The 16,992-nt window shown below is 48.9% G+C and overlaps 1 protein-coding gene across 1 annotated transcript in view; it reads right to left on the reverse strand.

Moving 5' to 3' along the window:
* Window positions 1-535: 535 nt before the first annotated feature.
* MAN1A2 (mannosidase alpha class 1A member 2) overlaps window positions 536-16,992 on the reverse strand; it is a 50,062-nt gene continuing 33,605 nt past the window's right edge. Inside the window, exons 6-12 of the mRNA XM_040339226.1 lie at window positions 16,132-16,255; window positions 9,121-9,214; window positions 7,924-8,039; window positions 7,546-7,765; window positions 5,029-5,201; window positions 4,803-4,918; window positions 536-1,315 (exon numbers count right to left, since the gene is read on the reverse strand). Coding sequence (XP_040195160.1) covers window positions 1,183-1,315; window positions 4,803-4,918; window positions 5,029-5,201; window positions 7,546-7,765; window positions 7,924-8,039; window positions 9,121-9,214; window positions 16,132-16,255 — 976 coding nt within the window. The 3' untranslated portion in view covers window positions 536-1,182. The remainder of the gene's footprint in view (window positions 1,316-4,802; window positions 4,919-5,028; window positions 5,202-7,545; window positions 7,766-7,923; window positions 8,040-9,120; window positions 9,215-16,131; window positions 16,256-16,992) is intronic.

The raw sequence follows: 16,992 nt of genomic DNA on the forward strand, positions 1-16,992 counted from the left end.
TCATGGATGATGATGACCCCGGGATTCTCCATGGATGAGGATGACCCCGGGATTCTCCATGGATGATGATGACCCCGGGATTCTCCATGGATGATGATGACCCCGGGATTCTCCATGGATGAGGATGACCCCAGGATTCTCCATGGATGATGATGACCCCGGGATTCTCCATGGATGATGATGACCCCGGGATTCTCCATGGATGATGATGACCCCGGGATCCTTCATGGATGATGATGACCCCGGGATCCTTCATGGATGATGATGACCCCGGGATTCTCCATGGATGAGGATGACCCCGGGATTCTCCATGGATGATGATGACCCCGGGATCCTCCATGGATGATGATGACCCCGGGATTCTCCATGGATGATGAGGACCCCGGGATTCTCCATGGATGATGATGACCCCGGGATTCTCCATGGATGATGATGCCCCCGGGATTCTCCATGGATGATGATGCCCCCGGGATTCTCCATGGATGATGATGACCCCCGGTGGTGTTGCCGGGAATGACGCACAATGCAGGCCGGCTATGTACAATGTCTTTAATCCCCTGCTTGTTTGCTTTGCTCATGCTGCTAATATCCACAAACTGAAATAAAAAGGGAGGGGGGGGGGTTAGTGAACGCCTCAGAGGGGGGGGGGGCAGGATTACAGGGAGGAGACCCTTCCTCCCTCCGCCTGAATGTTCTCGCTGACCCGCTGTGAACTTCCTTCCATGTGACCGGGTCTCGCTGTTCACTTCTCTTCCACACAGGGGCGCCGGCTCTGCCCCAGTCACCGGATTCGTGAAGAAAAACCTTGGCAACGTCTTTAGTGTCCGCATATTAAAAATGCTCGTTACACCGCGCAGTGCAAAATCTGCCGAAAAGTGCCGCAAAAACATGTGACTAATGATAAAACGCCCTGTGACAGCCCCCAGCCCCTGCTGTTTGGCCCTGAACCCCCCCCCCCCCTAGCCCCGCGATAGCAGCCTTTGTAAGCAGAGCAGTTTGGTCGGTGAAGCGCCTCCTTCCAACGTTCTGGTCGGCGGCAAATAAAAGAAAAAAATAATAATAATACATGATATAAAATGGAATTGTGCCTGGGGACAGGAGGGTCACCCCCCCAGTCGCGTTAACAGAGGTCTGCTGGGGTTAAAGCCCCATCAAGTCTGAAGTGGTCCCAGGTAGGTGGTCCTATCGTGCCACATGGCTTCCGGGCAGCGTGCTATTGGCCAGGCGGATGACAGGTAACGGATGAGCTTCTGTGTTGAAGACCCAGTTGTCCAATGGCAGAAGATCGTCGCTGGAGAAGAGAAGATACAGGTACCTGTAGAAGGGGAAAAAACAGAGAGGGGTGGAGTCATCATCAAAACAAATCCCAGATCAATATCCAATCAAAAGTCACGAAATAAAAATATAAATCACCAGATACGAGTATACCAAATAACCACTTAACCACTTCCCGACCGCCGCATGTACATATACGTCGGCAGAATGGCACGTACAGGCACATTGGCGTACCTGTACGTCCCTGCCTAGACGTGGCGGTCGGGTTCCCTCGGGGAGCGATCGGGGACGACGGCGCGGCTATTTGTTTATAGCCGCTCCGTCGCAATCGCTCCCCGGAGCTGAAGAACGAGGAGAGCCGTATGTAAACATGGCTTCCCCGTGCTTCACTGTGGCGGCGCATCGATCGAGTGATCCCTTTATAGGGGAGACTCGATCGATGACATCATTCCTACAGCCACACCCCCCTACAGTTGTAAACACACACTAGGTGTACACTAAATCCTACAGCGCCCCTTGTGGTTAACTCCCAAACTGCAACTGTCATTTTCACAATAAAGAATGCAATTTAAATGCATTTTTTGCTGTGAAAATGACAATGGTCCCAAAAATGTGTCAAAATTGTCCGAAGTGTCCGCCATAATGTCGCAGTCACGAAAAAAATTGCTGATCGCCGCCATTAGTAGTAAAAAAAAATTTTTTTTTATAAAAATGCAATAAAACTATCCCCTATTTTGTAAACACTATGAATTTTGCGCAAACCAACCGATAAACACTTATTGCGATTTTTTTTACCAAAAATAGGTAGAAGAATACGTATCGGCCTAAACTGAGGAAAAAATATGTTTTTTATATGTTTTTGGGGGATATTTATTATAGCAACAAGTAAAAAATATTGCATTTTTTTCAAAATTGTCGCTCTATTTTTGTTTATAACGCAGAAAATAAAAAACACAGAGGGGATCAAATACCACCAAAAGAAAGCTCTATTTGTGGGAAAAAAAGGACGCCAATTTTGTTTGGGAGCCACGTCGCTCGACCGCGCAATTGTCAGTTAAAGCGACGCAGTGCCGAATCGCAAAAAGGGGCCCGGTCCTTTACCTGCATTTTAATCCGGGGATTAAGTGGATAAAGGACTTGTATCTGGGGGTTCCTGCGATTGGCTGCGAGGCGGCACCACTGAAATCAATGGGAGGCCTCCGGCTCTCGCAGCTAGTGGTGCCCAATCACATGGAATCTCTCATGCTGCGATCGCACGCGAGTGATTGGCCTTGGACACAAGCAATCCGATCACAGTATGGAAGATTACATGCGAGTGGCTGCGATTACCTGAAGGTCGCATAGGTCCATCTGCATCTGGAGAACCATGTGCTGCTGGAGTCCAGGGACAAACATGCTGCCATTAAACGCCAGATAGTCTTAGAAACAAGCCTTGGCGTGTTCAGACAGCATCTGTCCCCTGGTATCGAGTCCGCTGCAGGACTTTGTTTCTCCGATTCCTTGAATGCCACCCCATGGTCACCTGTAGCACAAGGTTCTTCAGATACAGCGAGACATCTGTGACCTTCTGTGGGGAATTGAACAATATTCAAAAAGATCTAGAAGGCTTGTACCTCCAATTGGACAGCATCCCCTGAAGAAGCCAGACATATGGGCGAAACACGTTGGGAACTCCATTCTATAGTGCTGTAGCCATAAAAACCTGTTGGATTTGTACTCGCCAATTGTTACGTTTTAACAATTTATTTTACTCCTTAACCACTTGCCGACCGCCGCACTACGATTTACGTCGACAGAATGGCACGGGCAGGCAGATTGGCGTACAGGTACGTCCTTTTAAATCTGCTGCCCAGCGGGCGGGCGGGCGCTCCTCGCCAGTATAGCCGCAGGTCCCGGGAACTTGAGGCCCGCGATTGCAGTCGGCCAGAACAATCAAGGCTTGTGAACAAGGCATTCCCCTATTCTGCCTAGTGACACTGTCACTGATCACCGGTCCCCGTGATCAGGAATGGTCATCAGTGACGTGTCACGTGTAGCCACGCCCCCTAACAGTAGGAATCACTTCCTAGGGAACACCTAAAGCGTTTGTACAGGAAAAAAAATGTTTAAAAATAACAAACATGTCATACTTACCCCCACTGTGCAGTTCGTTTCGCACAGAGCGGCCCCGGTCCACGTCTTCTAGGGTCCCTCGGCGGCTGTCTCTGGTCCTCCCCGCAATTACTCACCACAGTCATGAGAGAGCTCGCATGGTGGTCACTAATTGCGGGCGCGCTCCCGTGATACAGTGAGCGGCCATAGCCGCTCGCTGTATCACTCGGCCCCGCCCCTCGGCGTGCCGCGTCACTGGATGTGATTGACAGCAGCGCCAGCCAATGGCTGCTCTTAATCCCATCCGCTCCAGCCAATCAGTGGCCAGGCTGAGCGGCGAAGAGGATCTCGGGACCGCGCGGGACTTTCGAGGGGCCAGGTAAGTATAACCGCGGCTCGGAGTGGGGGCCGGCGTTATGCGATGTCTTTTCACCTTAATGCATAGGTAGCATTAAGGTGAAACATTTTTTTCATTTACATCTCCTTTAACCACTGCAGCGCCACCTAGTGGTTAACCCCTTCACTGCCAGTGTCATTTTTACAGTAATCAGTGCATTTTTATAGCACTGATCGCCGTAAAAATTACAATGGTGTCAAAAGTGTCTAAAGTGCCCGCCATAATGTCGCAGTCACGATAAAAAAAAGTTGATTGCTGCCATTACTAGTAAAAAAAAAAAAATAATAATAAAAATGCCATAAAACAGTCCCCTATTTTGTAGACGCTATAGCTTTTGCGCAAACCAAACGCTTATTGCGATTTTTTTTAACAAAAATATGTAGAAGAATACGTATCGGCCTAAACTGGGGGAAAAAAATGTTTTTTTTTTTAGATATTTTTCGGGGAAATTTATTATAGCAAAAAAAATAGTTTTTTTTTCTCGAAAATTGTCGCTCTATTTTTGTTTATAGCGCAAAAAATAAAAACCGCAGAGGTGATCAAATACCACCAAAAGAAAGTTCTGTTTGTGGGAAGTAAAGGACATCAATTTTGTTTGGGAACCACGTCGCACGACCGCGCAATTGTCAGTTAAAGCGACGCAGTGCCGAATCGCAAAAAAGTGGCCTGGTCATTGACCAGCAAAATTGGTCCGGGGCTGAAGCGGTTAATATATATATATATATATATATATATATATATATATATATATATATTTTTTTTTTATACATTATAGCTGATACTATTCCAATTTATTTTGCACCTTAAATATCCCAATCCTTCTTTCTATACTTAAGTAATCGAGGGATGTGGTGCTAGTATTAAGTTGATTTGCTCGTGGTCATAATCCGCTTCCAGGTTTTCGCCAGATTTTAATTGAACAAGCTGAAGCTAGAAGCCGATTGGCTCCCATGCACAGCTGCACCAGATTCTGAGTGCTGCAGTTTTAGTAAATCACCCCCCGCCCCCCCAAGTGTTGTCGGTAATTCCCGGGACTCACTTGAGTGTCTCAGCGAGGAAGAAGCTCTGCTGGACGTCATCGTAGGCTGGTGATGAGGAGTAGACGTCCTTCACTCCCGAGAATCCACCGCTCACCCTGCAGTACTTCTCAATGGCCTGTAGATGGAGACAAACTCCTGTTAATCTGGGAATACAGTGACACACACACAAAGCTTACACAACATTTAAATAATAAAAAAAAGTTTTGGTTTATGCCGGTTGTGTACCTGCGCGGCCTCCCAGCCCCAGGCGCGATATTTGGGGTCGTGGGTGAAGCGCCACATGTACCAGTAGGTTTCTATGACCTCCGGGCGCAGGATATAATACTTCTCGTTCTGCCGCACGGCCACCGCTTCTGCGCCGCCTTCGAATTTGAAGGCCTCCGGACCCAACTTCAACACTGTCAGCAAAGAAACAGAGGAGAGTGAGAAGACAAGGGAGGGGGGTATTGTAGTCTTTCCATAAAATGCCATGATATTCTCCTCTCACTATAGAGGAGGGAGCACACACTATACATTATTTTATAGGCCGGACGGGTGTCACGGATCGCCATTGCCCCTGACCTGATCATCGAGGGAGGGGCACAGCTTTAATGTTGGAGAGAACGTTTATTAAAAGTAAATACAGAAGAATTACTTTTTTTTTTTTTTTACTTGTACATTCAGACCTTTTTTCTGCACCAGAACACATTAGCGCCACCCCCTGGCACCTGGAAAGCTGGCAAGTGTCCCGGATTCTGCTGGACAATCCTGTGATTTGTAACCCTATCCTGTAGCGTCAGTGGCCTGTACTCCCAGGAGACCTGACCATTTATCTACTGGCATGTACTGTGCAGGTCATGCGACACATATACACAGGGCTCAAAATTTCAAGTCCTGAGCTACTAGCCAGGCCCTCAAGGTTTACTCGCCACCAGTTGCCCCGCCCAACCCCTATCATGCCCCGCCCCGAATGCCACCCTCATAAATTATCTCATGAAATGACACTTAAATGTTTTATGCAGAATTAAGTTATAAAAATGCAGCTATGTTTCCCCAATTTAGCTATGTGTCTGCCAGTGCAGCCCTGTCTCCCCAATGCAGCCACGTCTCCCCAATGTGCAGCCACGTCTCCCCAATGTGCAGCCCCGTCTCCCCAATGTGCAGCCCCGTCTCCCCAATGCAGCCCCGTCTCCCCAATGCAGCCCCGTCTCCCCAATGCAGCCCCGTCTCCCCAATGCAGCCCCGTCTCCCCAATGTGCAGCCCCGTCTCCCCAATGTGCAGCCCCGTCTCCCCAATGTGCAGCCCCGTCTCCCCAATGCAGCCCCGTCTCCCCAATGCAGCCCCGTCTCCCCAATGCAGCCCCGTCTCCCCAATGCAGCTCTGTGTCCCCAATGCAGCCCCGTCTCCCCAATGCAGCCCCGTCTCCCCAATGCAGCCCCGTCTCCCCAATGCAGCCCCGTCTCCCCAATGCAGCTCTGTGTCCCCAATGCAGCTCCGTCTCCCCAATGCAGCCCCGTCTCCCCAATGCAGCCCCGTCTCCCCAATGCAGCCCCGTCTCCCCAATGCAGCTCCGTCTCCCCAATGCAGCTCCGTCTCCCCAATGCAGCTCCGTCTCCCCAATGCAGCTCCGTCTCCCCAATGCAGCCCCGTCTCCCCAATGCAGCCCCGTCTCCCCAATGCAGCTCTGTGTCCCCAATGCAGCTCCGTCTCCCCAATGCAGCCCCGTCTCCCCAATGCAGCTCTGTGTCCCCAATGCAGCTCCGTCTCCCCAATGCAGCTCCGTCTCCCCAATGCAGCCCCGTCTCCCCAATGCAGCCCCGTCTCCCCAATGCTGCTCTGTGTCCCCAATGCAGCCCCGTCTCCCCAATGCAGCTCCGTCTCCCCAATGCAGCTCCGTCTCCCCAATGCAGCCCCGTCTCCCCAATGCAGCTCCGTCTCCCCAATGCAGCCCCGTCTCCCCAATGCAGCCCCGTCTCCCCAATGCAGCCCCGTCTCCCCAATGCAGCCCCGTCTCCCCAATGCAGCCCCGTCTCCCCAATGCAGCCCCGTCTCCCCAATGCAGCCCCGTCTCCCCAATGCAGCCCCGTCTCCCCAATGCAGCCCCGTCTCCCCAATGCAGCTCTGTGTCCCCAATGCAGCCCTGTGTCCCCAATGCAGCTGTCTCCCCAATGCAGCTCTGTCTCCCCACCTGTCTCCCCAATGCAGCCTACCTGTGTACTGTGTAGGCCCATATGGTAAGAGAAAGGAGAGGAGAGACGCTGCCGCCTGGTTGATCAGCGCGCAAGGGAACAGCTTTAATTTCAATAGCTGTGTTCCCCGCCGGGCGCGGGGTTATACAGCCCCTCCCCCTTGTCCGGGCACTTTGATAGACAGATCACCCGTCCAATCCTGGGACGGGTGATCTGTCTATCAAAGTGCACGGACAGGGGAGGGGGCTGTATATGACGCGCGGCGGGGAACACAGCTATTGAAATGAAAGCTGTTCCCTACCCAGGCTGCCGGCGGTGCTCCCCCCCCTCCCGTCCACAGGCAGCCCATATGCCAGCCCTCAAAATCCACTTGCATTTTGTGAGCAGGCAAGTGGATTTTTTGAGGGCTGATTATATATATATATTTGTGAGAGGAGCCACCTGCATCAGCAGTGCAGGTCATGTGACACTGTATACAGATCTGTGTATGGGAGGGGCCTTCAGCAGTGCAGGTCACATGACACTGTATACAGATCTGTGTGTTCTGAAAGGACCCCTTCTGATGACAATTACCTGTCCTGTCATATGACTCGTGACACGTGTGAGCGATCTCCGCCCCCAGCTGAAGGTAGTGTCCGGCCTTGTCGTCCGGTGACCCATCTGCACCCAGAGCGAACATGCCGCCCGCGAAGCAGGTCAGGTGACCCATCTTCCTCTCCAGGTGACCGTTCTTCCATTCACCAATAAAGGTCAGACCGCCGTTCGACTTGCGGACGAGGTGCTTCTCGATGGCCTATGGCAGAGCAGAGCGAGGGACAGAAGATTATTCATTCTCATTGGACCACAACAGAAGAAGAGCAACAAAACGACTTCCTGAACTGTAAGATATTCAGCTAAGAGTACAAAGCATCATGATGAACCCCTGAACATGTATAATGTAATATTACTCACTTCGATGGCATTGTCATACATGTTCCGAGCGTCCGTGTCCGTCTTGTCAGACACCAGCCAGGCCTTCAGGAGATACTCGTAAAAACTGTCCCCCAATCCGCCGACAGAGGTGTGGTCTGCAGGAAGTGACAACATTCAAATCTTCAGTACTTCCTGGGACTTGTACAATCTTCACACCATATCACCCCCCCCCCCCCCTCCTCCCCTAATACACAACATTTATTTTTTGGACCACATTCTTTAACCGCTGCCTAACGTAGATGTGTGGCGGCAAAGTGGCCTCTCTGCGCTTGATCACGTACCTAGTACGTAAACCGCGTGGCCGGTAATGATTGCTGGTGCGCAATCATTGGCCCACACCTAATTGGCTTGTGTTATAACAAATCAAAGTCGGACCACGCGCGGTAAGGGGGCGCGCCTGGTAAGGGGGGAACGGGGCGCGCCTGGTAAGGGGGCTAGCCTGGTAAGGCGGTAGGGGGTGCGCCTGTTAAGGGGGAAGGGGGCGCGCCTGTTAAGGGGGAAAAGGGACGTGATTGGTATGGGGGGAAAGGGGCACGCCTGGTATGGAGGGAACAGGGCGCGCCTGGTAAGGGGGGAACGGGGCGCGCCTGGTAAGGGGGGAACGGGGCACGCCTGGTAAGGGGGAAAGGGGCGCGCCTGGTAAGGGGCAGCCTCTGGTAAGGGGGAAAGGAGCGCGCCTGGTAAGGGGGCGCGCCTGGTAAGGCGGTAGGGGGTGCGCCTGTTAAGGGGGAAGGGGGCGCGCCTGTTAAGGGGGCGCGCCTGTTAAGGGGGAAAAGGGACGTGATTGGTATGGGGGAAAGGGGCACTCCTGGTATGGGGGGAAAGGGGCACGCCTGGTATGGGGGGAAAGGGGCACGCCTGGTATGGGGGGAAAGGGGCACGCCTGGTATGGGGGGAAAGGGGCACGCCTGGTAAGGGGGAAAGGGGCACGCCTGGTAAGGGGGAAAGGGGCACGCCTGGTAAGGGGGCGTGCCTGTTAAGGGGGCGTTTTTTTATTACCTGCTAAACAAAAGCGGCACACATCTCACGCATTACACAGAGTTAGACACACATTTAACCCCTTTGATCACCCCTAGATGTTAACCCCTTCCCAGCCAGTGCCAGATTGTAAAGATTTAACTAAATGCAGCGGGTGATCTGATCATCAGGAGATGACATGGAGGGACGGACACTTACGCTGCCCCCATCGCCCGGTCCTGGGGTTTAGGTAGTTTGGGTAAAGCCCGTTGGGACGGTCCATCTTCTGCAGGAGTTTTCTGATGTGCATGACCTGTAGAAAGGCAGAGAGTCACGCTGGGACATTCATACACATTGAAGGGGGTTTATCAAGCAAATTGGATCAAAATCAGATCTGCATCTATTGTACCATCAAGCGGACCTTCCCTCTGAATCAGGGAGATGAAACTGGCCACCCTCCAGCTTTTGAAAAACTAAAAAAAAAACAAGTCCCATGAGGCATTGCAAGGCTGACAGTTACAAGTATGACTCCCACAGGCATGATGGGACTTGTAGTTTTGCATCAACTGGAGGGCCGCCAGTCTCTGTACTGGGAACACACATGGAGCTCGCTCTCAGCACAGAAACATTGGGGCCCCCAGTGCCATTTATGTGCGGCGTGTGGGCCTTAAAGTGGTTGTAAAGGTGCCATTCTATGCATAAAGGTAAAAAAACTTCTGTGTGCACATACACCCCCCCCCCAGCCCCCCAACTTGCACTTCTGATTAGCTTCCGGCAGCATTGAATCACAGCCAGTGAGCCAAATCAGGAGATGGAGGGGCTCTGCAGCATTCCTACTTGTGTGCCCCCCACAGCAAGCTGCTTGCTGTGGGGGGGGCACATGGCAGTAGAGAGGGCGGGTGGGGGGTCACATGGCAGTAGAGGGGGACCTGAGAAGAGGAGGATCCGGGCTGCTCTGTGCAATTTCATTACATAGAGCAGGTAAGTATATGTTATACATATATATATATATATATATATATATATATATATATATATATATATATATATATATATATATATATATATATATATATATATATATATATATATACACACACACACACACAAAATAAAAAAAAACAAAAAAATGTAATATACAAAAAAAAAACCACACTCAGTTGTACCCAACGAATCCCGAATGGATCCTGAGGAATCTCAACGACGAAACGTGTTGACGCACTAGGGCTCACATCATATACCATGTTTTTTTATGTTTATGTTTTTTTTTTAAATCTTTTTGCATGTTCCTTTTTTACCATGTATGTTTGTATATCCCAATAAATACTATTTCTCTTTTCGTCCATGGACGGACACAGCCTCTGTAAATCTTGACTTGTGGGTTATGTTCCTGTTCTATAGGGGAGGAGTCTTCTCCTATAGAACAGGGGCATAACCCACAAGTCATGATTTACAGAGGCTGTGTCCGTCCATGGACGACAGAGAAAAGGATTTTACGGCGAGTACAAAAAGTCCTATTTTTTCTAATATCCTCATTGTTTACTGTGCCGTCAAAGTCCGGCCTTGGGTCACCTTTTGGGACCCTCCTTTTTTGTATTTTTAGACCATAGCCTATCTTGATGGAACTTCTATTTGTGGATTACGATTTGCCAAAGTAGTGTGGGGGGGTTCTGCTTCTTTTCCAAAAACTTCAGTCCAATCGCCGGAGTCGTTTTCAAGGCTTTCGTTGCCCACTTTTATTCAGAAGTAAAAATTCCCTCCAGTAAGATTCCCACACAAAGGTTCACATTTATACAGCAAACAAAAAAACGGCCTCCGGTTTATAAAAGCAACCTACCTGGGGCTACACTGGCTCTCAGCCTGGAACATAAGACTCTCAATCCAGAACACAACGGTCTTCACACGCTGATCCTGCAGCAATTGTAAGTCCAGGAGTTGGCAGGTGAGTGCAGACAGACGCATGCTCCTTGTGTGTCCATGCACCCGTTGCTCCCTGGAAGCACAGTGGTGTCCTCGGGAGGGTGGAGCCCTGAACCATAGTCAGCCCTCATACTATAATGGCTGTACACACCTGTACAATCAGAATGCTGGTCACCCTCAAAATATGGACCCACAGACGGAGGCTTCATTCCCAGTCTCTAAAAAAACTCTGGGCTCTAGGACCTATTTCCAGAAGTTATCAATTCTGGATAAAACTGTAGAGTTGGAGGCTTCACCCAACCCCATACTATATATAGCCCCTAAGCTCCAGGACCCAACCCCACCCTGAAGTTATCAAGCCTAAAGAAAACTGCAGGGTTGGAGGCTTCAATCCTCCTTATCCTATATAAGGCCCCTGAGCCCCAGTACCCAATTGATGAGTTATCAATCCTGCAGAAGACTGCAGGGCTGGAGGCTTCATCTCTCTCCAACCTCTACAAAGCCCATGGGCTCCAGGATCCAATTTAGGAGTTATCAATGCTGGAAAAAAAACTGCAGGGTTGTAGGCTGTATGCCTCTCCAGTCTCTACAAAGCCCCTGAGCTCCAGGACTCAATCCTGGAGAAAACTAAAGGATTGGCTTCCCTCATCATCCTTTACAATGCCCTTGAGCTTCAGGAACCAAATCCAGCAGTTATCAATCCTGGGAAAAAATTGGATGCTTCATCTTTTTCCAACCACTACAAGCCTCTGGGCTGCAGGACCCAATCCAGGAGTTATTAATCCTGGAGAAAACTGCAGAATTTGAGAATGCACCCTTCCCCCTCCTCTACAACCCATGGACTCCAGGACCCAAAGCAGGAGTTATCAATCCTGGGATACAAGGAGTTATCAATCCTAGGGAAAATTGCAAAATTGGAGGCTTCATCCCACCCCAAACTCTACAAAGCCCCTGAGCTCCAGGACCCAATCCAGAAGTCATCAATCCTGGAGAAAACTGCAGTGTTGGAGGCTCTCTCTCTCCCCAACGACTACAAAGCCCATGGGCTCCAGGACCCAATCCTGGAGAAAAACTACAGGATTGGTGTCTTCATCCCTCCCCATCCTCTGCAAAGCCAATGGGCTCCATGACCCAATCCAGCAGTTATCAATCCAGGGTAAAATTGCAAAATTGGAGGTTTCATCCCATTCCATCCCAGACTCTACAAAGCCCCTGGGCTTCAGGACCCAATCCAGAAGTCATCAATCCTGGAGAAAACGGCAGTGTTGGAGGCTTCTTCTCTCCCCATCCACTACAAATTCTCTGGGCTCCAGGACCCAATCCAGGAGTTATCAATCCTGCAGGGTTTGAGGATGCATCCTTCTCCATCCTCTACAAAGCCCCTGGGCTCCAGGACCAAAACCAGGAGTTATCAATCCTGGGGAAAATTGCATAATTGGTGGCTTCATCCCACCCCATTCTCTATAAAGCCCCTGACCTCCAGGACCCAATTCAGAAGTCAATCCTGGAGAAAACTGCAAGGTTGGAGGCTTCATCCCTCCCCAATCTCTATAAAGCCCATGGGCTCCAGGACCCAAACCAGGAGTTATCAATCCTGAGGAAAATTGCAAAATTGGAGGCTCCATCTCTCCCCAACCACTACAAAGGCCCTGGGCTCCAAGATCCAATCCTAGAGAAAAACAGGATTGGCGTCTTTATCCCTCCCTATCCCCTGCAAAGCCCCTGGGCTCCATGACCCAATCCAGCAGTCATCAATCCTGGGAAAAATTGCAAAATTGGAGGCTTCATCCACCCCATCCTCTACAAAGCCCCTGGGCTCCAGGACCTAAACCAGAAGTCATCAATCCTGGAGAAAACAACAGCGTTGGAGGCTTCTTCTCTCCCCATCTACTACAAAGCCCCTGGGCTCGAGGACCCAATCCAGGAGTTGTCAATCCTGGAGAAAACTGCAGGGTTTGAGGATGCATCCTTCTCCAGCCTCTACAAAGCCCCCGGGCTCCAGGGCCCAATCCAGGGTTTATCCATCATATAGAAAACTGCAGGGTTTGAGGATGCATCCTTCTACAGCCTCTACAAAACCCCCGGGCTCCAGGGCCCAATCCAGGGTTTATCCATCCTATAGAAAACTGCAGGGTTTGAGGATGCATCCTTCGCCATCCTCTACAAAGCCCCTGGTCTCCAGGGCCCAATCCAGGGTTTATCCATCCTATAGAAAACTGCAGGGTTTGAGGATGCATTCTTCTACAGCCTCTACAAAGCCCCTGGGCTCCAGGGCCCAATCCAGGGTTTATCAATCCTATAGAAAACTGCAGGGTTTGAGGATGCGTCCTCCTACAGCCTCTACAAAGCCCCTGGGCTCCAGGGCCCAATCCAGGGTTTATCCATCCTATAGAAAACTGCAGGGTTTGAGGATGCATTCTTCGCCAACCTCTACAAAGCCCCTGGGCTCCAGGGCCCAATACAGGGTTTATCAATCCTATAGAAAACTGCAGGGTTTGAGGATGCATGCTTCTACAGCCTCTACAAAGCCCCTGGGCTCCAGGGCCCAATCCAGGGGTTATCAATCCTATAGAAAACTTCAGGGTTTGAGGATGCATTCTTCTACAGTCTCTACAAAGCCCCTGGGCTCCAGGGCCCAATCCAGGTTTATCAATACTGGAGAAAGTTGCAAATTCCTGAACTCCTGGACACAGTCCAAGAGTTATGCAAAACCAGTTTTCTCCACTCAGAACAGATATTCCAGAGCTGCTCAGCTGCATGGGTAATATTCCTGGATGGCACCAGATTCTACGCAGTCCATGACAAGGTGCAACACTGTCACATGAATGAACATAAAGGTCATTAGGACCATCAAGTATACTATGAAGGATGCCTATCCAATAGGCCTTACCATTGCGATATGAGGTAGACACCTGTAGAAATGGTTTTATATGTTGTAATAAAGCATACCCTTGTATTTCTGAGAACTCGGCTGACAGTGGGATATCTATATATTGCTGCAAGATTTATTCACTCTGGAGGTGCTGATGGCTACAATTGTTACATTAGACCTTGTTTTAATTTTAATATTAGTAGCCGTTCTGATGCAAACATGTTATTCCCTTGAAGCGTGGGAAGATGCATCGCGTTTGTTAAAAATGTATAAATCAAGCTGCAGTATTATAGTAAATCTGTCTCCATTTCTCTACCAGCTCCTGTTGGCACGGCCTTGCTGTGTGACACGATCTCCCCCACACACTCCCCGACATTTGATGAAATAAAAAAGGTAGATAAATATGTGAAGAATTAAAGAATTCCACTGAGCGCAACAAACCTGCAGAAATCCTTTGTTATGGGAAAATAATAACGATTACCTATTGTGAGTAAAGATTTAGCATGATCCTTGCGACAGTCACCTTTAGGTAGAGGTAACCTCTGATTGGATGACATTTGTACAGCAGCCCTCCAATATAGAACCTTTATTATACCTCGCAGTGAGCAGGAGTCATCGTTTGATACGTTGTATTATTACGTTTTTTTTGTTACAAAGATTTTTTTGTTTTTAATATCTGCAAGGGTTCTTTTAATGTCCACTTGTGTATTGATGGTTTACAGCCATTGGCGATTTATTTATTTTATATCGAGTTGGATTTGTTATGACTAAGCGGAGGCGTGAAACGCGTCAGTTCTACCCCCTGCTTACTGTGATTGCTGAGTGTTTAACCGCTTGCCGACCGCCGCACAAAACATTTACGTCGGCAGAATGGCACGGCTGCGCAAAGGGACGTACCTGTACGTCTCTTTGAATTTGCACGCCGCCGTACGCCCCTGCCGCGAGCTCCGTCACCGTGCCTGTGGGTCCCGCTGACTCGATGTCCACCGGTGGCCCACGATCATGTCACGGAGCTGCAGAACAGGGAAATGACTGTGTTTCATTTCCCTGTTCTGCCTTGTGACAGCTATGACTAACCACTAGTTTCAGTGCGAAACGCGTCAGAGTCAGGTTTTATTTTATTTTGCTGTGACTTGTAGTGCTGTCCTTCTTTTAATAAAAGGCTACAATTTGTTCAGAGTGTGGCTGTCCAGAGACAATCTTTTTTTACTGCTCTTCCTTGTGACAGGACAGAGATTTACTGCTCCCTGTCATCGGGAGCAGTGATCAATATCGTGTCACAGTAAGCCACGCCCCCTAACAATTAGAATCACTCCCTAGGACACACTTAACTCACACTTCCTCAACCCCTAGTGGTTAACCCCTTCCCTGCCAGTGTCATTTACACAGTAATCAGTGCATTTTTAAAGCACTGATCGCTGTATAAATGACAATAGTCCCAAAATAGGGTCAAAAGTGTCCGATGTGTCCGCCACAATGTCGCAGTCACGATAAAAATCGCAGATCGCCGCCATTACTAGTAAGAAAAAAAAATGCCATAAATCTACCCCCCATTTTGTAGATGCTATAACTTTTGCGCAAACCAATCAATATACGTTTCAATTTTTTTTTACCAAAAAAATGTAGAATACGTATCGGCCTAAATTGAGGGGGGGGGGGGGGGGATGGCTTTTTTTATAATTTTTTTGGGGGATATTTATAGCAAAAAGTAAAAAATATTGCTTTTTTTTTAAAATTGTCGCTCTATTTTTGTTTATAGCGCAAAAAATAAAAACCACAGAGATGATCAAATACCACCAAAATAAAGCTATTTGTGAGGGAAAAAAAGGACATCAATTTTGTTTTGGGAGCCATCTTGCACGACCGCGCAATTGTCAGTTAAAGCGACGCAGTGCCGAATCGCAAAAAATGGCCCCTGTCATTGGGCAGCCAAATCCTCCAGGGCTGAAGTGGTTAACAAAGTACAATAAAGGTTCTATAATGGAGTGCGGCTGTCAGGGGTTCTCTTTTTGCTTATGCTACATAGTTGTGCCAGCACTCAAGGAGTGCGATTGACAGAGTTGTGGACCGACCTGGAGATGACTGGATGACATTTAAAGGTTACTCTGGGCAATTTTTTTTTTTTTATAAATAATTTGTCATTTAAAAAACAAATAAAAAATAAATGTATGTATGTATGTATGTATGTATGTATGTATGTATGTATATATATATATATATATATATATATATATAGAAAGAAATTATAAAAAAAATATATATATACATTTTTTTATTATTTATAAAAAAGCAAATTATATATAAAAAAAAAAAAATGGCACAATCCTTGTTTTCACTTTTCTTTCCTCTTTTGTTGTATCAGAGTTTTGATAAATAAAATAAAAATGGTATCTAAAGCCAAAGAACTCTTTGGTTGCTAAATCACAGCAAAGACCCACCTTGTTGTAGTATACAGGGTTCCCCGTTAGGTAGGTGAGGTGTACAAACTCCATATGGAGCGTCCCAAATTCTGCCAGGATACTGCTGCCAGCCGATGCCCAGCCCCAGTTCCTGCCAACACCACTAGAGGGAGCAAAGAACAACAGTGAGACTTTACACAGCAATACAATGTCTGGTGGTACCAGAGTTAGGACAAGTGATCGCTGAACAACAGATACACAATAATGATAGAGAGGTGGACAGAACTGGAGGAAGAGTTCTGGCAAACTACACTGGAAAGAGAAGGCATCATGTAATATACCTGGTAAGAGATGGCAGTGTGGACATGGCACAGGAGACCTCTCTACAGGTCCCTACCAGTATAATTTGTATGCAGAGCCCCCACTCTGCCAGCACAGCCTTCCCAGCTCTCATCACCCTATCAGAGCCCCCACTCTGCCAGCACAGCCTTCCCAGCTCTCATCACCCTATCAGTGCCCCCCACTCTGCCAGCACAGCCTCCCCAGCTCTCATCACCCTATCACAGCCCCCCGCTCTGCCAGCACAGCCTCCCCATCTCTCATCACCCTATCAGAGCCCCTCCACTCTGCCAGCCCTACCCCCACTATGTCAGTACAGCCTTCCCAGCTCTCATTACCAGCGATGGCTTGTCCATTAGGGGCTCCGCCCCCCTTATTTGTCTGACCCCCTAAACTACATGCGGGGTGCAGGACGCATGGATTTCAATGTGTTTTTTTTTTTTAAGCACGTGATTAGACCAGAAGGATCTAATTGGCTTAAAAAAAAGGTGTGCTCTGGCGGTAGAGCTCTGTTCCCCCGAGCCCACCCACTTGTGTGACATTAGCAAATTAATATTCGCT

The sequence above is a fragment of the Rana temporaria genome, chromosome 2 (assembly GCF_905171775.1).
Source record: "Rana temporaria chromosome 2, aRanTem1.1, whole genome shotgun sequence".
NCBI classification, from domain to species: Eukaryota; Metazoa; Chordata; class Amphibia; order Anura; family Ranidae; genus Rana; species Rana temporaria.